The sequence below is a fragment of the Protomyctophum parallelum genome (genome assembly GCF_964188405.1).
Source record: "Protomyctophum parallelum genome assembly, chromosome: 21".
Classification (NCBI taxonomy): domain Eukaryota; kingdom Metazoa; phylum Chordata; class Actinopteri; order Myctophiformes; family Myctophidae; genus Protomyctophum; species Protomyctophum parallelum.
Genome location: NC_139713.1, coordinates 22,810,539 through 22,836,451, shown reverse-complemented (window position 1 = coordinate 22,836,451; position 25,913 = coordinate 22,810,539). Strand labels below are relative to the sequence as shown.

Here is a 25,913-nt window from a genome sequence, read left to right as displayed (position 1 = left end):
TGACTGGTTGAGTGAGTTGTCACGCTAATGATCAGATTCAAGGATATTTCTCCTAGAATATTTGAATATAAACAGCATTTATTTTCCAAACAGCTTTGATTCCTCAAACTCTTAACCAACAGTACCTGTAGAAATGTGCTTGTGCTTGACAGACAAAACTAAAATGTCAGGATTTATTTTATTCTAAAATACTCTATTTTTTTATTAACCGCCTCTATGAGGTTTAATTTGCACTTCGTCTCTAAACTATAAGACCAGAAGTCTTGTTTTAAAACACCAAATCAACATATTATGTCCAAATGTACCTATATGTCTTCTAAAAAATATAGCATTTCAGTCATCACAACAAAATAATAACAGTTCTATAAATCATTTGTATCTTAAGCAAATGTTGCATCTTCCAATGCATCCAGTGAGCTGCCCCCGGGCTGTAGTTTGCCAAAAAACACTGTCAGCACACGGAGCTGAACAATAACATATTCTCTCAATGTTTCATCTTCAAGTTTCAGGTTAGTGTTGGTGACTGTTCAGAGTTTCCTGGTGCCCATTTCCTGCCAAGCATTTCCTGACAATGTCACCGTTTCCTTCCCACCGGTTGTTTAAGACACAGTTCACTCCCAGCCGACACAATTGGCAGACTGTTTTCACGGTGATGGCCAATAAGGTGGCTAATGCTGTCAAATATGTGATCTTTTGTCCGTACCTTTAAAAGGATAAAGACATATTAATCTCTTGAAAGTATTCTTCCATTGTGACATTGATATTTAGACCCTGGTATAGTGTATAATATATTGTATGGGTTGTACATACTGTACAATGTACATGTACCGGTATGAATATGTATTAAATTAGAGGTTGAGAAGAGGTACAAATTAATACGTGTATACTGTACTGCCTACTACTTTTGAATGTTTTTAGCATAGCATTTCATTGTTATTGTTTAGTTTTTATCTGTTGCTTTTCCATGTTTCAATTCAATTCAATCAATCAATCATTCACTCACCGTGCCTTCGGGGTCCACGAGCAGCAGGTGTTTGGCGAGTCCATTGTGCATGCCCGTCAGTACGTAGGACCCCGGGTTTGTGGTACTTTTGCGAACCAGGAAGTCGCCGTCCTCCGCCAGTAGCTTCTCTGCGTTGCGGCGGCTCATCTCGCCGTGGTACCACATCTGTCCCTCCAGCTCCTCCTGGGCCCGGAAGGCAGCAGAACGCACCAGGAGAGGGCTGGAGTTGTCCACGGACGCAGCCTTATGCAGAGCCGTGGATGCGGCCTGGGAGTGGTGGGGCTGGCTCTGGGACTGCTGCTGCTGGGGATGATGGGACTGACAGTGGATGGCGTCCTCAAAGGGCTCTGGTGGGAGAGACGTTTCACCAAGAACGGACTAATTAGTTGTTTTGAGGTAATTATTTTTGGCAATATATACTGTATATATATATAAAATAATATTTATTTAGATCTGTATCTCCATTTTTGCTATTCATCATACAACAAAGAAGATACCGGAGAGAGAATGTATTCTACTTAGTGTTGTAGTTGACTCCACCTAAAGCGAGTTCAAGTCAAGACCAAGTCCAAACCTCCAATTGATTGATTGATTGAAGTATTTAACAGATTGGAGAATTACAGAACATTTCACTCAATACAAAACTATTAAGTGTGGACAACACCATAAAGCAGTAGAATATCAATTTTCGAAAAAGGTTTAAATATGGAGATATGAGGTTTCTGCATTTTGCACGACACCGACAATAATCCATTCCAAATACACAACTGAGAGTAAAGTGCTGTTCTTTGAAGGTGATGCAGTGTTGAAATACTGTACATGTACGGTGTAAGGCCACAGGGGCAGCAGTGGCTCAGGAGTAGAGTGGCCGGTAGAGCAGAGGGAAGGAAACTGTGAGATTCCCAGTTCGATCCTGGGCTCCCCCAGAGTTAGTGTCGAAGTGTCTCTGAACCCCTAATTGCTCCTGATGTACAAGTTGGTGCGTTGCATGGTTTCCTCAGCCATCGGTGTATGAATGTGTGTGTGAATGGGTGAATGTAATGAACAATCTATGTTCTATGCTTTGGATAAAAGCAATATACAAAAAGCACCATTTTAGTATAAACCTTGGGCAGTAGTACCCAACCCCAGCAGTGAGAGGCAGCATTGCGACAAATGAGGAATTCAAAAGAAGAATACATGCACATTCTGGCATTCCCCCGCTCAGTCACACAAAGAGGAACCCAAACAAAATACACACACACGAGAGAGATAGACCTAGACAGACCGACTGAGAAGGAGGAAAGACAGCGAATGTTAAAAGACAGTAGGCTACTTGAAGCTGCTGGTCGGCTGAATGGGACTTGAACAACAACAACCAGATTCAAATTGAAACTTAACTTCAGGGAACACTTGAGAGGAGGGAGAGTGTTACCTCGACCAACTGATTTCTGGGGTATGTGGCTAAGCTTCTTGCTCAGAAACTAAATGGCTTCCTCTTTTTCAGAAGCGGATTTGTCCTGTTCTGTATGTCGTGACATATTTAAAGATCCTCTTATCCTGTCATGTAGCCACAGCTTCTGTAAAGCCTGCGTGCATGAATGGTGGAGACAGAGACCCATATTAAAGCAATGTCCACTTTGTAAGGAGACATCTCGGATAAACGATCCACCATGTAACCTGGCTCTGAAGAACCTGTGTGAGACCTTCTTACAGCAGAGAGCTTCAATAGGGTCTGAGGATCTCTGCAGTCTGCACGCGGAGCAACTCAACCTCTTCTGTAAGGAATGTCAACAGCCAGTGTGTTTGAAGTGTGTTGTGTGTCGAGATTCTAAACAACACACCAAACACAGTTTCAGACCCATAGATGAAGCTGCACTAGATCACAAAGAGCAAGTCCAGACATCACTGAAGTTCTTACAGGAGAAACTGAAGGCATTTAATGAAGTTAAAACAAATTACAACCAAATAGAAAATCACATCAAAGTTCAGGCCCGGAACACAGAAACGCAGCTTAAGGAACAGTTTAATAATCTTCATCAGTTCCTAACTTCCTACGATATGAAGAGGAGGCCAAGATTGCTGCTCTGAGGGAGGAAGTGACGCAGAAGAGTCAAAAGATAAAGGAACAGGTTGATGGCCTGATTGGAGAGATGGAAACCATCTCTAACGCAATCCAAGCCACCGAGAACCAGCTGAGAACCGGCAACCACGTCTCCTTCCTGCAGAACTGCAAGGCTACGATGGAAAGATTCCAGATCACACTGCAGGAGCCACAGCCGGCCTCGGGAGCGCTGATAGATGAGGCCAAACACCTGGGGAACCTGGCCTTCAGAGTCTGGGACAAGATGAGGGACCATGTCTCCTACACTCCTGTGATTCTGGACCCCAACACTGCCCATCCGTCACTCATCCTGTCTGATGATCTGACCAGTGTGAGAAGAAAGAGAGATGATGAACGTCATGCAGAGATACACCTGCTTCCTGACAACCCAGAGAGGTTTGACCACTGGCCTTGTGTTCTGGGTTCTGAGGGCTTTAAATCAGGGATTCACAGCTTTGATGTTGATGTGGGAGAAAATAGACACTGGGGAATAGGTGTGTCAGCACAGTGTTACCCGAGGAAGGGAGACAGGGGAGGGCAAATTTGGGCAATAATGTTATCTGATGGTAAATAGTAAATACACAGCAGGAATGTGGTCATCACCAGGTACACAGTCAGAGATCGCTCTCTCAGTGATCCAGAAACCCCGGAGGATCAGAGTCCAGCTGGACTGGAACAGAGAAGTGTCCTTCTCTGATCTAGATGCTAACACAGACCTACACACCTTCACACACACTTTCACTGAAACACTCTTTCCATTCATTTATAATGCTCATACTCTGCCTCTGAATATCTTACCAAAGAAGAACACTTAAAGTTTAGAATCCATATGATGTGGAATAGGATAGTCAACATTCACAGTAAGCGTCACCTAAAACCAGTGGTGGATAGTAACAAAGTACATTTACTTCAGTTACTTTCACTACAGCACATGTTATGCCTGAAGAAGGTCCGTAGGGACCGAAATAGGTCCCTACGGACCCTACGGACCTGGATAGGGGGAGTGGGGGGCAGTGATCAAGGAGTCGCGCACTCTCACATTGGATCAATGCTTACTATAATGCCATACGTATGGCATCTCAATGTGTATACTAACTATGACAATAATTATGATGATAATAATGGTGTATTATGCATTAATGTTATTGGCTGAGGGTACTGTAAGCCTTGAGGTTTATTTTTATTTTACTTTGAAAAACCCGTTCAGAAAATATAGTCACCACTTTGATTGAATCTCAAAACATTAACTACACTGCACGTGATTGCACGATTGGTTTGAGATATATGCCCACATTACTAAAATCACACTCACTATGGCTGTCACATGACGTCACGTCACTGCTGCCACATCATGACACCATGTGGGGTTTCTCACAAACATTAACATCCGATAGACTTGGCTGCCTTAAGTATAAAATGTGAGCAGCCTACTTTTTCCACTACTGCATGTCTCTTTGGTATGACCAGCATTGTGTCTATTTGTATTGTATTTTGTATGATCACCTGATGTCTTTATATTTGACCTTACTAAAACCAATAAAGATTTAATTTAAATTAAATCTTTATTGATATATGGAATCATAGTGAGCAGTTTAATGTCTAAATGTAGACATGTGTAGCCTACATCCAGACATTTTATGAAGACTTAATTACATAATTTAGAATACTGAACATTCATCAATATCTTTTACATATATTTTACACTTTCTTTAAATTGCAAATTAGTTTTTCCACAATAACTAATTCTATATAAAAATGTGAACATATAAAACATATTTAAAGATTATATACCTACATTAAAATGATGAATGAGAACTACAGAAATATTTCATTTGCAAATGTATCCACTAGATGGCAGTCTAAGAACACAGTGATTCAGTTTCAATCTCTCTTGAGGGCAGACTCATCCTCTTTGGTAACAAAACTTGAATTTCCTCTTGAGCAGTTTTGATATGATTTTGTAGATTGGGTAGATTGGGGTCCCAGAGATGAAAATCCTATAAAACTGGGGATCATTGATATTAGGAAGAAATATTGGTAAATTAGGCTATTGAATATGCCACTACTAGTATTACTATTAACTATTACTACGGTATGTTTAGAACGCATCAGCATGTGTGTGTGTGTGTGTGTGTGTGTGTGTGTGTGTGTGTGTGTGTGTGTGTGTGTGTGTGTGTGTGGGCTCGCATGCGTACGCACACATACAGTAGGTGCATGTAAGACCAAGTCATTATTATGGAATAACAGGGTACAGTAACAGCATGGTCATTAGTGTCACATATTTTAGTATCCCATTTATTATCGGTACAAAAACATTTTTTTTGGGGACCCACTTTCAATATCTTCGGCGGTACACCGGTGGCCCCCGGCCCAAAGGTTGGGAATCGCTGTGTTCACAGCTTTGCAAAAAAAAAAAAAACCTTATGTTAATGATAAACACTTAGATTTAGAACACTTTCCTGAGGTTTTTATGTGTATATCAAATTGCCTATGATGTCACAGGCACTGGTCTCACTTCATTCCTGGACTCCCCCCCCCCTCTCCACAAGGTGGGGCAGTTCTCCAAAGCATTATGGTTATTGTAGTAATCCAGCAATCCAGTCAAACCCTAGTCAAACACACAGACTACATTATTCTTCTGGCCATGGAATGTAAAGCGGCAAAAATGACTTATTTTCTATCATTTACACAGACCTTGAAGCCTTGAATTCATGGAGATGTGGTTTTAGTTTTTGCCACATTCCTGGGCCAGTAATATTTATGGTCATCAGTGGTCAATAGGAGACTCAGTGGACTCCGTCGGTCATCACTTTCTGCATGAATTCAAGGCGTGTGGGGTGTGTAACTGACTCATTCTTTGGGGTTGAACTACTCCTTTTTAAAACCAACTGCCAGGACTTACTCATGTCAAACAGGTCCTTCTCGGGGCTGTCCTTGGCTGTGCCCGATGTGCCCGTGCCGTCCGTCGTCGCCGCCACACTCTCCGCCTCCGCCTGCAGTGCCAACACCTGGGCGTCGATCTGCTGCGTGTTGACATACGTGGGCATTGCCTCGCCCGCTTTCGCTGCCTGAGGTTTCCCCTCGGGGAGACTGTAGGTATCACAGGAGCCTATACATGTTTGGAGGAACAGTCAATAAATAATTGCTTCTTTTCTACTAAATTATAAATAAACACACCTCATTCGCCTTGAATTCATGGAGGGTTGTTCTCATTTTTCTCAGGGTTCTCTACATTGTTGTCGCATTCCTGAGCCAATGATTCGATGACCGGGTGGCTGGTCAGTAAAACAAATCCATGAATTCAACACTTCATGGGGTGTGAAATTGATAGAAAATAAGTACTTTTTTGGGTGAACTACTCCTCTAAGAGTGAGTCAAAGGCCGTCCACACACCACAAATGATAACTTCAAAGCCTGAGTTATACTTGGTTGCACATTGTGTCTGGCACCGAAAATAGACCATCTAAAAGCTGTAAAGCGCGCATAATGATGACTATGACGATAATGATGCGAGGATCCACACGATGAACGCTAACGTTGAGTAGTTGAACTTGATGTGTTGTAAAAGCGTTCTGTAAAGTCCTGTAAATTCCAAAAAAGATCCCAACGATATCGCTCACCGCTGTAGTCAGTATTGTTGTCATTATAGCGGTGGTATTGTCATTATAGCGTTGGTATGGACTCCGCCATCCACTTGAGTTAGAACGATTTTTCGAATGGATTTATAGTTAAGTTATCATTCCCGTTGTGTGTCCAGACTCCAGCCCCTTATAACTCAGTGTAACGTTCTAGAATTCAACTGATAATAATTAATAACAATAACATATTAAAATCATCTGACCCTGTTGTGCGGGTCTGCGTTCCTCTCCCCAGCTGTCTCCACAGTGTCGCCCCTGGTAATACGTTTGGTCTACAGAGCCTGTGCCCACCTACAGTAATAACGCACGAGCACACACACACACACACACACACACACACACACACACACACACACACACACACACACACACACACACACACACACACACACACACACACACACACACACACACACACACACACACTTTAATCCCAAATCTTAAAGGTCTTTGAGCATTGTTTTGAAATATGCTAAAAGCTAAAAGAAAAATATTCATTAATATAAGTTCCGGATTGCAGCTTTGGTTGTACATTCTCAGAGTTACAAATGGATATAACACTAGGATTTTACAAAACAAGACTGACGAGCCATAACTGCCAGGTGAGAAAGCTACAGTATAATCAGTTTGTGTGCTGCAGCCTCTGCCTCAGCTCACGGCTTCACGTTGCGGCGTTCAGAGTATGGGTTTTATGCCATTCAGACTATGGGTTTTATGGGTAAGTCTCCCATTGGCTTAAAGGCAGCCTAGAGACGAGGCAGCCAATCATGAAAAAGTGTCCACTACGGTGGCTACTAGTACTAGAGGTAGTAGTGAATGTAGGCCAGGATGCTTTTCAAGCACCTGGCAAAAAAGTATGCATTTTGATCCTTAATTAAAGATTTGAGTATTAACAAACTGCAGAGTCAAGTCCGAGAGAGAAAGAGAAAATGCATATTTTATCCTGTTCTTCTTCCAGAGAAGCTACATGCAATAAGTAAGATGGTATACCTGTCCCCCATCTGCTCCTGTGTTGTGATTGGTTAGCCTGGTGTCGATAAAGCCCCCTGGTGGCGGCATCTTGCCAGGAATGTTGTTGTAGTACGGGTGTTCCAACGAATCCTCCTCCTCCTCTGTCCACGGAAACTCCTCCATGTTCAATACCCTGAGGAAACAACAAGGAAACTCCTCCATGTTCAATACCCTGAGGAAACAACAAGGAAACTCCTCCATGTTCAATACCCTGAGGAAACAACAAGGAAACTCCTCCATGTTCAATACCCTGAGGAAACAACAAGGAAACTCCTCCATGTTCAATACCCTGAGGAAACAACAAGGAAACTCCTCCATGTTCAATACCTGAGGAAACAACAAGGAAACTCCTCCATGTTTAATACCCTGAGGAAACAACAAGGAAACTCCTCAATGTTCAATACCCTGAGGAAACAACAAGGAAACTCCTCCATGTTCAATACCCTGAGGAAACAACAAGGAAACTCCTCCATGTTTAATACCTGAGGAAACAACAAGGAAACTCCTCCATGTTCAATACCCTGAGGAAACAACAAGGAAACTCCTCCATGTTCAATACCTGAGGAAACAACAAGGAAACTCCTCCATGTTCAATACCTGAGGAAACAACAAGGAAACTCCTCCATGTTCAATACCTGAGGAAACAACAAGGAAACTCCTCCATGTTCAATACCTGAGGAAACAACAAGGAAACTCCTCCATGTTCAATACCTGAGGAAACAACAAGGAAACTCCTCCATGTTTAATACCCTGAGGAAACAACAAGGAAACTCCTCCATGTTCAATACCTGAGGAAACAACAAGGAAACTCCTCCATGTTCAATACCCTGAGGAAACAACAAGGAAACTCCATGTTCAATACCCTGAGGAAACAACAAGGAAACTCCTCCATGTTTAATACCCTGAGGAAACAACAAGGAAACTCCTCCATGTTCAATACCCTGAGGAAACAACAAGGAAACTCCTCCATGTTCAATACCGTGAGGAAACAACAAGGAAACTCCTCCATGTTTAATACCCTGAGGAAACAACAAGGAAACTCCTCCATGTTCAATACCATGAGGAAACAACAAGGAAACTCCATGTTCAATATCCTGAGGAAACAACAAGGAAACTCCATGTTCAATACCCTGAGGAAACAACAAGGAAACTCCTCCATGTTCAATACCTGAGGAAACAACAAGGAAACTCCTCCATGTTCAATACCTGAGGAAACAATTAACACACTGAATAAAGCAGGGGTTCCCTTCATGTTCAACACCCTGAGGAAATAATTAACAAGGGACTGAATAAAGCAGATGTTCCTAAACAAAAATGGCCAAAGAAAGGGTCAAAATGGCATTGCTTTTGACTTCCCCCCGGGGAAATAAATAAATCACACTTGTGTGAATGAGGGGCGTGCAGGCAGTTAAACTATGAAGCTAACTTGTTTGACTTCAGGCAGAAATGAATGTAACAAGCATTCTGATGAATACATGGGCAATAAGGAAGGACCTTATTGAATCAGCAATGTTAGGAGTATAGAGTTAGACAGATATAAATAAAGGCAGATAAACATGACTTGTGCAAAATGAGTGTTGACTTAGGCACTTTTTGAATAATAATTGTTGCCTAATTTGCCTAAGTCAATTTTTTATTTCTTCCAAATATGACTTATGCAATGAATGTGTGAAAGTGTGAGCTGAACTTACTGCATGTCACATGCAGTACGCTCACACACACACACACACACACACACACACACACACACACACACACACACACACACACACACACACACACACACACACACACACACACACACACACACACACACACACACACACACACACACACACACACACACACACACACGCAGCATGTCTAACAGTTACCTGTCATGTGTGGAGGACAGTTTAGTGGCAGGACACTGCAGGTACTGCTGGAAGCGCAGGTCGAACGCCTGACCGATGGTGCTGATGACGTCCTGGGCCAGGCCGTCCGAACACTCCAGGATGTGACACGCTGTAGGGTCAATACATGAACCAATTTAGACCTGAGACCAGATTCTACAAAAAGTCTTCCAAATCAGTTTTCTGAAGATCGTAGGCCTATCACTGGTGCTCAAACTTTTTCGTGTCAAGGACCCACAGAATTATCTGTATTTGGCCTGGTCTGAAAACATGTTGTTCCAGGGACCCCCCAGAAGCAAATATTTGAGTTAAAAACGTTCACTGTGAAAGAATAATATTCAAAGATGAGCTTGTAGATCTTGTAGATTTTTCAACAACTAATGGTTAAAAGCTATGCGGTGACACAGATGCGTCCTCAGGTCTAAATGGGTTAAAATGACACCCGCTTTGCGTGCGACCCTCTTATGTGTCTAGTCTGTTTAGAACACAGACAGTTTGGTTCTATTTGTGTGCGCTTCATATTGTTGTATTGTGGTGGTCTTTTGCCGTTTTGTTTGTGGTTTTAGTTGTCTGAGCTTACATGTTAGAGACATGTTTTCCCCCCTGCAATATATAGTTTATATTGTTAGGGACTACGAATGAAAATTAGCATCCTTGCTAACTCCTGACGTATTTACATTGAATCCTCAACTCTACTGTATGTAGTTTTGTTGCCGTATTCATGAATAGGTTCTGCCCCTCCTATCTCAAAATATTTGTCAGAATCTTTTGAGAGGATGGCCCCTTGAGATGCAGCATCTCAATTTAGAGGGGGTCCTATACACATAAGTAAAACATTACACAATACAAATTATACAAAATGTGTATACAAATACTCATGGGTAAAAGATTACATACAGTAAAAATACACAATACACACATACAGGTACAGTTAGCTTGCTCACCATCTCCCACCCACACCCCCAGCCCTCAACTTATTTTAAACAAAAAATAATGGAGAAAACAGTTAGAAAGTTAGAAATAAACGTAAACTGTGATGCATGATTGTCCACATAAAGAAAGAAAGAAAGAAAGGGCTTGTAGATTGGCTATTTTCTGACCGAGCGGAACATTGTACAAGGATTCAGGTATTACCTCTTCTATTAACTGGGTCCTTCGCTACGTAGGCGACATAATCTGTTGTGTCCTAAAAAGACACATAAAAAATGTCACAATAAAATAAATGTGTAATTCACGTGAATAAATGAACACACAAGTAATACATTCGCTGCAATGCACAAGATTAATGTCCTGCATGAGATTTCGAAACTTGGTCTGCCCTCCACGTGAGTGGCACCGTTTCTAGCGCTGAGCTACTACAATAGTTTTACAAGTATCAAAGAAGCTTTTAGGGGTGAAAAACTAGTATATTGCATTATTAAACATCAGTAAATACTTACAGGGTCTCCGCCGGAGGCAAAGGAGATGGACTGCATGTGATGGTTGGCTATAATCTGTCATAAACATTACAAACATTGAAGAATTATGCAATGAATGTGTCTCTTCCTCCCATATATTTAACGAAACCCCATCGCTAGCATTCTATTGGGAAACGTCGCTGGATTTTCAAATGCTTAAAGGTTTTATGACATTCATTTTCATTTCTTTTTCTTTTTCTTTTTTCTTTTAGGTTTTATGACCTCAATTACACCCAAAAAACCTGAACTTTGAACATTCAGTGGATTTTCTGTGGTCTGAAGTTTTCTTTGGGGTTTTTTGGGCCTTTTGAGCTACAATGAAAACAGGCAACACAGTGAAACAGTGACATCTGCTGGCAAATCCCATTGACATATATGGGATTTGCAGTAAGTGATGTCACTTACTGCCGGCAAATCAGAGCACCTGTTTGAGCCAGAAAACCCCAGATCACAGAAAATCTACTGAATGTTAAAAGTTCATGTTTTTTGGGTGCAATTGAGATTAGAAAACCTAAAAAAAACAAGAACAATTACAAAACCTTTTTTTTAATGTCACAATCCCTTTAAATTTCTGAATTAGGGCATTGGTTCTCATATCAGCCTGTGGGTCAGGATACCTAATGGGGTCCCTACGTGATTTTTGGGGGGTCCCCAGATGACAGTAATGTGACAATTGAAGGACTTTTAAGACATTTTTAATACCTAAAAAACCCCAAAAGACCTTTACTGCATCAAAAGTCATCAACAAACTATACTATAAAAACTGGTCAAACATTGGCTACGTTTTCAAAGAATGAGGCAAGCTCACAAGCTCACAATGTGTCGCGGTGCGACGCATTGTGAGCTTGTAGATCGGCTATTTTCAAATGGCCAAAATGTATATAGCACTGAAGTGGTTACTGTATGTTTTGTAATAATAATCAAAATCTGCAAAGTAACTAGTAACTAAAGTTGTAAAATAAATGTAGTGGAGTAAAAGCGCAACATTTGCCTCTGCGATGTAGCGGTGTAGAAGTAAAAGTACTGGAACATTGGAAATACTCAAGTAAAGTACAGATACCTCCAAATTGTACTTAAGTACAGTATACTTAAGTAAATGTACTTAGTTATACTTTCCAGCACTGTTCTATACTGTACCTGTTTGGAGTCGGGGGTCATGAGGTTGAGACTACTGGTGGAGATGTTGAGGTTGATGGACATGCCAGCAAACTGCAGGTTGCTCTTTCCCAGGATGGTAGACAATGCTTTGGAAGGAGGCTGACAAAAAAAACAAGAGGACATAGAATGATACAATTAATATAACATTATGCATAATTATCGCACACACGGCGGTGCACAGTCTCGCACAGACACACACAGACACACACAGACACACACACACACACACACACACACACACACACACACACACACACGACAACGCGTCTTTGCATTGTTTCATCTGCCCGATGATGATGATGACTAGATGCTAGCTGTCATCATCATCATCAAAAATAAACAAATAACAGTACTAACGTAGCCCCAATATGTTCCCTCAGTCCCTACACTCATTCTGTAGCTGCATTCAAAAGCCAATTACCGACGAAGGGTAGATGGGATCAATGTGTACTTTTTTCCTCGTAAAAGTAGACATTCGGGGCTTTCATTCGTATAGGATAATGTTTGTGTTCATTTTTATATCTGCCTGTCAATGTCTGACATAAAACGGTCCATAACTCAGCTTTCTGTTCAAGAACAGCACGTTCCTACAAAAGCAGGTGTTACATAAAGGTCAATATCTCCAGAATGGAAGATGGTAAAATAAAAAATAAATTTGGAGTGGACAAATTAAGCTTTCTTTTGAGGTATGCGGTGTGATTCTAGCTATAAGAGAACATTTGCTGTCGGCCTTGGAAAAGGGTGCTATCATTTAGCACCCCCTATGCCTGAAATGGCTAGCAAGCTGTGTGTTAAATCTGCACCCACTACATTAACACACACACACACACACACACACACACACACACACACACACACACACACACACACACACACACACACACACACACACACACACACACACACACACGGTGGAAAGTAACTACAGTATAAGTACATTTACAGTAAGTACTGTACTTAAAGGACAACTTTAGTTTTTTTCAACCAAGGTTCATGTTTTAGGTTGTTATTAGAGAAACTAAAAGATGAGTGTTCATTTTCTTTCATTTGCTGCTTTCTTTCGGGGGGCATTCGAGCATGGGGCTAAATATGTATTTTTTAACACAATTTTATGGTGATTTATTTTTTTATGGTTTACTATAGTCCTAATAAACGCCAGGAAATTACATCTGGCCACAAAAGATCACGGGATCTATTGAATGTGACAAACTGACATATTCAGCCTATACACACAGTATAAGTCTTCCCCCAGTAGGCTACCTTCACATTCAGTAGATCCTGTGATCTTCTGTGGCCAGATGTAATTTCCTGGCGTTTATTGGGACTATAGTAAACCATAAAAAAAGAAATCACCATAAAATTGTGTTAAAAAATGCATATTTAGCCCCATGCTCGAATGCCCCCGCCCCCCTGTCAGAAACAGCTAAAATCCCTAAAATGAAAGAAAGCAGCAAATGAAAAAAAATTAACACTCATCTTTTACTTTATCTAATAACAAACTAAAACATGAACCTTGGTTGAAAAAAACTAAAGTTGTCCTTTAAGTACAGGTTTGAGTTATTTGTACTTTACTTCACAATTTCCATTACTTCACTACATCTCAGATCCAAATATTGCACTTTTACTCCACTACATCTATTTGAAAGCTGTAGTTACAAATTACTTTATAGATTTAGATTGTAATTACAAAACATACATTACCCACTTCAGCCCTATAGTATATACATTTAGACCATTTGAAAATAGCTGATCTACAAGCTCACAATGCGACGCATTTTTTTATACATTTTAAAACATGAAATGGGAGATTTCTGCATAATTACTTTTGGTAATTTAAGTACATTATGATGCCAATACTTTTGCACTTTTAGTCAAATACATTTTGACACACACACACACACACACACACACACACACACACACACACACACACACACACACACACACACACACACACACACACACACACACACACAGCCTCCTGACGGCAGATATTCTGCACTACATGAGTCACTAAGTGCTGCGTTGCTCAGTGTGCAATGCATGCTGGGTTGGAGCTACGCCCACGCACATACACTTCCATACCTCCCTCCCTCTCTCTCTCTGCTGCTCTCTCTCTCCTCCTTTTCCATCTCCCTTCACCTAGTCTCTCTCTCTTGTGAAGCACAATTGTTCCCCGTTCTCTCTTGTCTATCGGCTTTTCTTTTTTTTAATACATTTTTGAAAACACAAATGTTGCATGCAGGTCCTCTCTAGACTTAGTAAACTGAACCCGAGTTGGCTCTGTACTTATTTACGGCTATTGCCAAAAATAGCAGATCTACAAGCTCACAACACATCTAGGTATATGCTAGACTCTAGCATATACCTTTTTCTTCCGCAGGCCTCCTTTGGTCCCTGGAATGGCTTCACACACGAGGCTGATGGCTTCCCTAGAGGGACAAGAAGACACGAGGGTGAATACCACAGTATACAGTAGTCACCATCATAAACATAAGCCACACAGCAACCTTCACAAATCCTTGTCTGTTCAGGCTTATAAATGATGTGTATACATCATTATATCCATATATATATGGTTGTGATTCTCAACCGTTTTAACGTGATACACAGTATATCAGGCCACAGAGTCATTTGATAGCATTTATTAAATCTGGGACCCAGATCTGCACAGTACAATCCTCAGTGTTAATTAAACTTTGAGAGTGTACCATTTAGAAACAGTTACCGATCCACAAGGATTTGTTTTCTTTCCTATAACTATCAGTCTGAGCAACACTGTAAAAAGACTCAAAGTGAATATTACATTAATGAGGACAGAGTAAATAAGTAGCCTCATGGCGTGGCCCATAGCACAGGAACCTATGTCGTGTTTCTGTAGTGTGCATGATGTACAAGTCCACCACCCAGCCTGACATGATCGCTAGTACAGTAAGTTGCAGGGACTTATCCCCAATCCAACCCTTGATGCTGATCGAGTGCTAAGCAGTTATTTGTACCATTGACAAATAATGCACTTCCGGAAAATGTGTCTGGCTGTCACCCGCTGTATACTGTCAGGGCGGACACTCTAACCACAAGGCCACTGAGCTGACGATGAGGACACAAATACATGTTTATTTTTGTTAGTCTTTGTAGGAGGAATGAGATACATCACGAACACCAGTAAGACATTTTAGAAAGGCAATGGCATGCTCTGTCTGTCTGTCTCTCTCTGTACATCTTTAAATGTTCTGATGAATTGAAAATGGAGAACCCTGACGTAAACAAGTCTTAGAGCTTTTCGGTGTCGTCCTCAAAGTAGCAGTTTTTGTATTGACTTGTGCTTTTGTTTTGAAATGTACCCATTCTACATACTGTGAAATAAACATTTCAATCAATCAATCTCTTTCTCTGTGGTGTAAGCCCCCCGTACACAGTAAAACCCTCAGTGTTAATTAATCTATTTTTTACTCTAAGAGTGCACAAATGGAACCAAATGGACCTGTATAAGAGTCCACTTGGTTCCATTTGTGCACGTTCAGATATAAATGAACAGAAGAACAGTGTACCAATATTAAAACACTGCATGGCTCCAGCAAGCCAAGCGTAAAAGCTGACATGACATAACCCAGTTCACAGCCTCTCTGTTTCACAGCACACAGGTCGTCAATAAACTCAGATAGATAAATAAACTCTCATATCCTATCAATTAGACTGAATATGTTGATAACTCATAATTTGAAATTTTACATGTTATTAATACAGTGCTCTTCATAATATGGTTTTCTTTAACCATTTAATTAAGTTATTATACTATGAGTTGTACTAGGTAACCCTTGGAGTTACGATATAAACAACATATTCAAGCCAGCTGACAGTAGTTATATTGAGGATTTTGTTGTATGATACTTTTAAATATTATACAGCTGAGATTAAAGTCTTTGTTTTAACCTTAATGATAATGGATTCATTATTGTTAAATGGTGCATTTATAGTGGCAAACAAAGCATCTTGCAATGTGTTTTACATTCACACACGGATGTCACAGGAAACCATATCAAGCATGTCAAGGATTGTGAGCTTGTAGATCGACTATTTACCTTATTTGGAAGAAAAATAAACCTTTTGATTTGAAAGATTTCTCCAATATGACTGCAAATAATAGGAGTGGCAGGTTGAACATGGTTAATAAATAAGGCTATGGGTGTATGATAAATTATTTATCGCCCTGCATTTGTCATTGGCCTCGTTATCCAACCTTTGGGCGTGGCTGCATCTGATATGCTGGCCTCCGGTTGGATAACCTTGCACAATGACAAATGCTTGGGTGATAATCTGTATGTATATTCTATGCAATATTCCATTATGTATTTTAAGGCCACTAACCATTGTGTGAGGGACGGCATCACATTTCATAGGTCCTATTATAGGAATATGACGTAGGTTTTGAATAAATCACAAGAGCCAACATACCTGGTTATTTGTGACCTGGTGGTGAAATCAAGAGATCTCATTGATCGCAGGACTTCTATACAACCCAGGTACTGGAAAATACAAAGTTGAAACATGTCAGATTCTACAAGAAAAAACATCACCATCGTAATACATTGCATTTCATTTCTGCACAAAGATAACAAAAATAGTGTAGTGAAAAGTATACTTCTTTTGTTCTGAACTGTATTCAAATGTCATTTTATATTGTACTTTTTATTCTTTGTCTTGAATAGGTATTTCCGATTAAGAAGATGCGTTTAACTTTGCATGCTGTGTTCATGAATTGAGGCATTTTTCATAGGCTACCGTGTACTGATGTTTGACAAAAAATCTGTAGGAGTAAAAATCGGCCACCTGGTGGCGCTATAACAGGCCGACCTGAAAGATTCGGGGCAGAGCTTCTGCTCTGGCATCCAGAGTGTGCACGTATAATTTAGCTGCAATTAACCCAACAGTGCTGGACATTAGCTGCTCACAGACAGACGTACGGCATTCAGCCTGGTGGAGACAATGCTATAATGGAATATACAGTATAGAGCGCCGCAGTCCCTCCCCCTTTCAGAAAAACGAGTGGCCCAGGAAATGAAAACCCAATGCATTCTCCCATCGGCACTTCTTATTTAATTTATTTAAAGACGGTTACGCCGCGGACAAAGCCAACTCGGATCGTGACAAATCATGACAATGAACACAATGTTTTGGGCCGATCAAATAATTTATAAGACGAAAAACAAAACAAATAGTGTTGTCTCCTGACTTTCTTTTCTTCTTTCTAATGATTTGATCGGCCCAAAACATTGTGTTCATTGTCATGATTTGTCACGATCTGAGTTGGCTTTGTCCGCGGCGTAACCGTCTTTAAATAAATTTAATAAGAAGTGCCGATGGGAGAATGCATTGGGTTTTCATTTCCTGGGCCACTCGTTTTTCTGAAAGGGGGAGGGACTGCGGCACTCTATAGTGTAACATGCAACTTATTTCTTATGAATAACAGTAGCATTCCAGATGAGGGAAGCCCTTTTTTGGTCCCAGAAATGTATATCTTTTGAGAGCTCATATAAGGGTGGAAATGGAATTTAAATCCTATAGTGCAACACTTACACACACACATATATTGATTTTGATATGTGCTAATGTATTATGTCTTATGCTACATTTGTAGGGAGGGTGATAAGTGATATTAACCGATTTAGGACTGAGGCCGATTCTAAAAACACCTTCTAAATCTAAAGTTTTCTGAAAAACTTAAAATGTATTCAAACATTACAAAACTGTTATGTTGCTAAACTGTACATAGCAACAAGAACCGAGAATCTGAGCTACAACACACCTGTTGTGCATCAAGCCAATCAATGCACACAGGATTCAGAAGGAGCCACTGGACATTTCACAGCTGGAATAAACTCCAGTGAATCAATGTTAATAGTGTTTGTAGTAGATAACAGTAGCACAATTTGAAATTTGCACCCTATGGCCAGAAAGATAATGTAGTCTGTGTAGTCAGTCAGACTAGGGTTTGACTGGATTGCTGGATTACTACAATGACCATAATGCTTTGGTGCACTAGCTGCCCCTCCTTGTGGAAGGGCCATTGCCTCCCTCAAGCCCTGAGCCCTGAACCCTCATTGACTTTAGTGACGTCAGCTGTAAGTGCTTGAGGGTGAGAGGCTGGAAGGGCTCCAAATTGTTGTGAAAGAAATGGGACAGCACTTTGAAGATGAGTCCGCCATTCATGACACTTTGCATCACTTTATAAAAACTGTCCTTATTCACAGCCAGTGCCTACCTACATGCTTGGCCTATTTATACATGTCTATTACATCTATTTTAGTATTTAAGCTGATCGTTTCATAAATACACTTTCCTGTGTGATAGGGGTTGTAATATTCATTATAAATTGCATTTCCATATTATTTTACTATGCTCATTAGTCATTTCTCACCATGTTATTAAATATATAGCCTATCCTTCCATTCCGTCTCCCTTTGAGAACAGTGAGAAAGCACTATTGTGTTTGTTGACATTCTAACCGCGATACATAACTCATTTGCATACTTAAATGATTGATTTTCGGAGGATCCCCCTCATTCCCCTGGTAACGCTATGAACTGTGGGTCATTTATTTGACAAAGTCAGCCAAAGTCAACATCGATGCTGACTTTGGCAAAGGGCACATAAAGTAAAGCTGAGCCCTCACTGACTTACCGATTTCAAATGGGACATCCCTCAAGCCCTTGCAGACTTCACATGAACGCTCAGCTAATAGTCAGTGAGGGCTCATTGAGTCAGCAAGGGAGTGGATTGGAATTTGGGATTGGGCCAACATGTAGTCCAAGAAGGAAGTAAAGTGAGACCAGTGTCTGTGACATCACAGACACTTTGAATTTGAAATACTAAAATATCAAAAAAAGCCGCGAGTGGCAGGCGTCTCTTCCTGGTTTTTAAACTGCTGGTGGATGGAAATGAAGCTCCACCCACGCAGCAGCAGAATGGCGCGTCGGCCAGAACACGGGAAACGCTTGCCTCCGTGGCAAGTGGAAGCCGCGTGCATTTTCCATCCACCAGCCGTCTAAAAACCAGGAAAAGACTCCTGCCGCTCGCGGCTTTTGGCATCTTCATGACGCTACAGTATGCGTGCACTCATACAGTTTCCACTTTACCACTGAAATACCATATGGCATGGCAGCAAAACTGAATTCTGTATTTAGCACTGGACAATAAAATAAGTTACACAACCAACCAACAGTTCAGTAAGCAGAACTGTTTGGTTTGGATGTGGGACTCCATGTCTGAGGTCTTACCATAATTTTTAAAGCAGCTCTGGTTTTGTGCCGTTTCCATTATAAAAGCGCAAAAACAACTCATGACAACGATTATAGGAGATTACCTTAAATTGTAGGCTGTGGCATTTGTGTTACTTTATATAGATTTAGTAGTTTAGTTCAAAAGAGGTTTTGTCAAGACAATAATGACCGGGGGTCATTGCAATGGACATAATAATATTACCAGAAACACAAAGAGATAACCGTGAATGACCATAACAGGTCTGTGACTAATTCAGTATTTTAGCTGTGACGTGAGCGCCCCCTCCTGAGATACTTCCGGGTCCTACTTTTGTGTCGCTTTTGTGTCCCCATGGAGTTATACTGTGATGCTCCGTCGGACTAAATCTGAGACGAAAACAACCACGAAAGTCTAATTTTACCGCTTTCCTCGCAACAACAAAGCTGCGCTGCTCTCCCAAATCTGACAGTGACAGGCCGTCTGGAATACTATCGCCATTTTATTTTATTGTGTCAAATAAATCCTCATAATGCAAACTAGATTCAACATACTCAAGCCTGCACACATTCTAAATATACCCCAGAAATATTTTACCGATCAAATGGACTGTTGCCACCTTCAATAATAATGATAATAATAGTCTTTATTGTCTCCACATCATATATTTTTGTTGTCATGGACACTTGTACAAAACATTAATAATTCCACTCGAGTTGGAAGCATTAAGACCCATTTTAACCCTCAATGGCTCCTTTCTGAAAAATAACGTCACTGTAAAAAGATTCACACGTTTAGATATTCAATTTACAATGAGATGCGGACGGGAGCTGGTGCCACTTGGACCCGGACATAAAGTAGCACTACAAAATGACGTCGGACTTGTAAATACTGAATAGTTCGACAACACCGTCGCTCCCAACATGCGTTGCCGGTTAAAAATAACCTGTGTTGGTTAACTCACCCATGGCTCAATCCCAACATACGTGGCAGGTTAAAACTAACCTGTGGCAGGTTAAAACTAATCTGTGGCTTCCTGTGAGGTTAGGTATAGGTTTTAGGTTTTGTGTAGGTTGTCGGACTAATGCCTGTCGGACTGTTACAGTACGTTGGACCAAACACATGCACACGCCAAGTCTTGCCATGGACACATTTGTCCAGTACGGACATATTGATGACCCCTGGTAATGACCGACTGACAGATATTTATGAGGCTAAAAAGGGCAACAAGTCTGGGCAATGAGCTGCAGTAAAAAGGGAATTGACACCGTTTCAGAAAGAGTTATAGTGACAACTAGAAAAAGTGCCCTTCTGGGCACAGGTCTCCACCAGGAGGATAGCAGTGTGTGTGATGTTTGGCAAAATGTTTAGGAGTAATATAATCGTGTGTGTGTGTGTGTGTGTGTGTGTGTGTGTGTGTGTGTGTGTGACACAACTTGGCCTGTTGTAGCGCCACCATGAGGCTAATTTGAAAACTGTCAAGTGGCATTTCTTCCTCAGCCTAGTGGGAATATGCATGCACAGTTTCACCGCAATCGGAAGTTGCATGAGTAGTTGTGGCGATTTGTACAAAACGGGTACAAAGCGGGCTACTCCTGAAAAGTTTAGAAGCCAATCGTAGGCAATGAAGGTGGATTATGATAAATCAAACAAACCCGTCTTGATCACATGACTATGGAGAGCATGTGTTTACCGATTTGTGTGAAATTTGGATAACATCTGAAGGAGTAATATTAGAAAATGTGTTTTACATATGTCGGCCTCCTGGTGGAGCTATAAAGAGCAGATGTGAAAAATTCCAGGCAAAGGTTTTTCCTTGGCCTCTAGGGAGTTGGCATACAAAGTTATCCACAAATCCGTGCAGTTGGAGGTAAAAACACTTTTCGGGCAGTTATAGCGCCACCATGAGGCCGAGTTGAAAATGTGGCATTTGTTCCTCTGCCTAGTGGGAATGTGCATGCGCAATTTCACGGAAATCACACGACGTGTTCATGATTTGCAGCATTTTGTTTGAAACTGAGCACTCCTGCGAAATTTGGAAGCAAATCTTAGCCAATCAGGATGGAGTCTGAGAAATCTGAAAGACCTGTTTGGTTGAATGGCTCTAGAGAGAGTGCGTGATGTTTGGACAAAATCTGTAGGTGTACTGTCCAAAAACTTTTTTGCACAAAGCGGCCTCTTGGTGGCGCTATAACAGGTTGTTCTGGAGGCAGAGGTTCATCGTTGGCATCCAGGGAGTGTGTGTGCAAAATGTGGTATCGACCGGGTTAACGGTGCCGGAGATTAGCTGTTCACAGACGGACACACGGACGGACGGACGGACGGACGGACGGACGGACGGACTGAGTGAAAAACATACTCTCTCCCCATGCCTTCGGCCTGGTGGAGACAATAAAAGGAAACTGGAGATCACGGCAAAGATAAGTAAAGTATGACAAGACAATTGCCAATAAGAACAAATTACTTTCTGATCAGAATGCATGTGGATTTCTTTGCTATAGGACTAGGGATTGGGTCGTCTTTCCATAACACTGCAACAGGAAATAAATTGGACCCATTTAGAATGTTTACGTTACGTTAGTGTGAAAAGGTCAATAGAACAATTTAACACAGCCCAAGCTCTACTGAACGCTGTTTAAACAAACTCCAGTGTCTGTATCCTGGGAAAACCTTTTGCAGAAAATAGCAGAAGTTCAGTTTTGTTAGCGTAAACAGAAGAGACACTAGAATAGAGCCCTGAGGGCCTCCAGTCAACAAAGTATATAGTTTAGCTGGTTGGAGTCATACTCTTAAACGTATTCATGCTGTACAAAATTGTTTTTATGTAAATATCCTAGTAGTTTCCCTCGTATTGGTGACCTAACCTAAAAGACTACGGCACTTTTTTGTTTGTTTTGTTGCTGTGCCATGCCCAAAATTAAGAGTGGACTAGACCGGAGCAGTGGTTCTCAGCCTTTTCTGGATCACTTGGAAATCTTCAAAGTGTTTGCAGCCCACCCATCTGACCACTTAACGTGGCAGGCTGGCAGCCTATCAGTTACAGTAAGTGGTCATGCTGGGCGGATCACGTATATTTGCAGAGCATGTTGACAAATCAATTGATTGTGTTCTGGCTTGGATCAATGAAACAAACGTATTTCTATATTATTATTATTATTAAGGGGCCAAGCCCGAAGGGACTTTGGTCCCCGGCCCACAGGTTGAGAACCACCGGACTGGAGTCAGTATCCTCACAGCCTACCAGTGGGAGCCCTGGCCCACAGGTTGAGAACCACCGGACTGGAGTCAGTATCCTCACAGCCTACCAGTGGGAGCCCCGGCCCACAGGTTGAGAACCACCGGACTGGAGTCAGTATCCTCACAGCCTAGCAGTGGGAGCCCCGGCCCACAGGTTGAGAACCACCGGACTGGAGTCAGTATCCTCACAGCCTACCAGTGGGAGCCCCGGCCCACAGGTTGAGAACCACCGGACTGGAGTGAAGAATGGTGTCACCATCAGTCAATGCATGCCCCTTTAAAGTAATGGTGCGTGATGTGTGAGGGACAAGCACATGACGCTAATTAAAAGTGCTGTTAGCAGATTTGCACATTGAACTGGACACATAGTAGGACCACAGAGAAGCCAGAAAGCCAGTGGGGGAGCGCGGGCCATTTCCCCTTCTCACAACATGGACTTTCGACAGCTATTGACCGGATGTGTCCCAACTACACACTCTGTCCCCATGCGGTTAATGGAATGGCATCCATTAGATGCTCAGATACACACATATCCAAGTCTCTGGTTTGTTTTGCTTGTGTTTGACTATCATCAGTGTATGTTGAATTCATGTTAATGTCTATTTTACCCTGTTGAAGACCCCTGGCCTAAATCCAGCATAATCACTCCTACACTACAGTGACTCATTGTTCATGTGGGGATTTTTGCAGATTAAGACATTGAACACAACAAGCCTGTGACGTATTTACTGTCTAGCAAAATCCTTGTGTCTTTACATTTCAACTTTTTGTTTTATTTTTCCTGGAAAAAGGAATGCCCTACTTCGTCATAAAAGAGTGTCACACAAAAGTTAGTGTCGATTATAATAAATAATGTAGGCATATACATAATTTAACCAATGAAAAGTAGAGCTTGTGACTAAGGAAATAATAACTACAATGGATCCATTGGTAACACATTTTTCTTCCCAATTTCCTGAAAAGAAACAGGTTTGGACATACAAGGTTTCCACCCGCATGTGAACAACACACCAAAATTACATAGAACCAAGCATCACTAAGGGTGAAATAAACACGCATATGTCTATTCCACCATTTTAGCAAAGCTTGTAATCAGGCTCACAAAGGAAATACACAATCACAGAAATAAGGAATTACATTACATAAGCTATAACTAATACAGCATCTTGAATATCAAAGAGTTTATATTGTAAAGAAAAGTGACCGCCTACAGAATCATGTGGTAGCCTATACTACTGGATTTCTGTGCTTTTGTTTTGCAAAGGCTTCTCCTCATACTGTGGTGTATGCTGTTGTTTGCTTTGTGTCTTTCTACCAACGATGACCTTCTCCGTTTCCTGAATTATTCAATATGTATTTTCTGGTCTGTGCTCTTTCACTCAGCCTGCTGCTATACCTATACAGCTACGCCCACACAAGCACGCTTCCATTTGTAAATAAAAACCACTTAAACCCCTTATACGTCCTTGTACGACAAATAATCGAAAATAGTGCTCTGATCTACAAGCTCACAACGTGTCAGCGATTTTCACTGTTTTTCAATGTTGCAAATGTTGACAAATCTTGCCCACACTAAATCTTCCAGAGTTAGTGTGGTTGACGTGCATTTTTAATTAAATTGTTAAAAGTGTGATATTATCAAACATAAATATCAACATATCTACATTTCCCAACATGGAATGTGTGTATTTAATTCAGTCTGACCAGAAGCAGGGAACATGAAACAAATCCCACTGAAGGGATATCTCACACACACACACACACACACACACACACACACACACACACACACACACACACACACACACACACACACACACACACACACACACACACACACACACACACACACACACACACACACACACACACACACACACACACACACACACACACACACACACACACACACACACACACACACACCCTACCTTCAGCTACACCCACACAACAAGGGCATGGCGGGAACTGCTGTTTCAAGCTATGCCGTCCATCCTTTTCTCTCCCCTCACAGTGAACTCAGCTCGAGCTCATTGAACGAAAAAGACAGAATGGAACACAGAGCCGATACCAAGACTGAATGGAAAAGACAGAATGGAACACAGAGCCGATACCAAGGCCGAATGGAAAAGGGGCGAGAAAAGATAAAAGCAGGACAGGAGAGAAGGTTTTGACAGGAGAAAAAAAACAAAACTAATCACTGTGCCTTACCTTTACAACATATGTCATGCCCGGACCGCAGATCTTGTCACCGGAGTGGATCCACCCTCTGGAGGGTTTGATCACAAGGCCGCTACTTCCACTGGGGTTCCAGTCGTCGGCGCCGGGCTGGAGCTGCTCCTCCAGCCTGCACTTTTTGTTCATGCTGCTGAGCGACTCCAGCTGGGAGCAGGGGGTGCCCGCGGAGGCTGAGCAGCACAGAGAGCCACTCACACCAGAGCCTGCCGCTGACACACTGGATCCTCCCGGGCTGCCAGAGCCGCCCCCACCACCCCCCTGCAGCTTGGACACAGCCAGGTCCTTGACGGCGGAGGGCAGGCCCTTGATGCCCAGCAAGGCGCCCGAGTTGCTGAATTTCAGGCCGGAGACCTTATTGATGAACGTGCAGAGGGTGGTGCCTCCATCGTCCAGGTGGTCAGAGGAGCCGTGGCTGTGTGTGGCGCTGCTGGAGGAGGTGGTGGTGGTGGCGATGGTGGCAGAGGAGGAGGGGTAGCCCTCGGCCCGGTAAGGCGTCTCGGCAGCAGACTGGGGGCCGGCCGAGACCTTGGGGTTCATGGGCAGGCCGTGGAGGAGCTCATCGACGGACGTTACGGACTCATTCCTGAAGCGGTTGTATTTGGTACGGTGAAGCATACCCCTCTCTCTCTCTCTCTCTCTTCCCTCCTCTCCACCAACTGACACACAGCCTGCCTCTTTCACAAGTGATACGGCAGACGTGGCCGCGCCGCGCTGATTAACCTCTCCCGTAACATAGCAGCAGCACAGCCAGCGGCAGCGCAGGCAGCGAATGCCTCGTAGCAAATCACAGGCCACCTGACTGCAAATTTCCTCTCCTGAGGTTACAGTGGTGGCAGTTGTGTGCCGAGCTGCTGCCCGTCACCGCTGTTGCAAAAGCCACAGACTGCCTTCAGGAGGATCCAAGGCTGCAATCCGATCCGTCAGAGAGAATGAAATAGA

General features: G+C 42.1%; 1 protein-coding gene across 1 annotated transcript; it reads right to left on the bottom strand.

The window, feature by feature from the left end:
- Positions 1–318: 318 nt before the first annotated feature.
- shc3 (SHC (Src homology 2 domain containing) transforming protein 3) lies at positions 319–25,589 on the bottom strand (the record flags this gene model as incomplete). The annotated part of the gene is made up of 12 exons (XM_083794442.1): positions 319–703; positions 1,004–1,350; positions 5,989–6,195; positions 6,928–7,015; positions 7,715–7,868; positions 9,610–9,739; positions 10,762–10,813; positions 11,067–11,120; positions 12,222–12,341; positions 14,611–14,674; positions 16,698–16,768; positions 24,948–25,589. 12 exons carry the CDS (start codon positions 25,587–25,589, stop codon positions 575–577), a joined length of 2,058 nt encoding a protein of 685 aa, XP_083650568.1. The 3' UTR covers positions 319–574.
- Between the last annotated feature and the right edge of the window lie 324 nt (positions 25,590–25,913).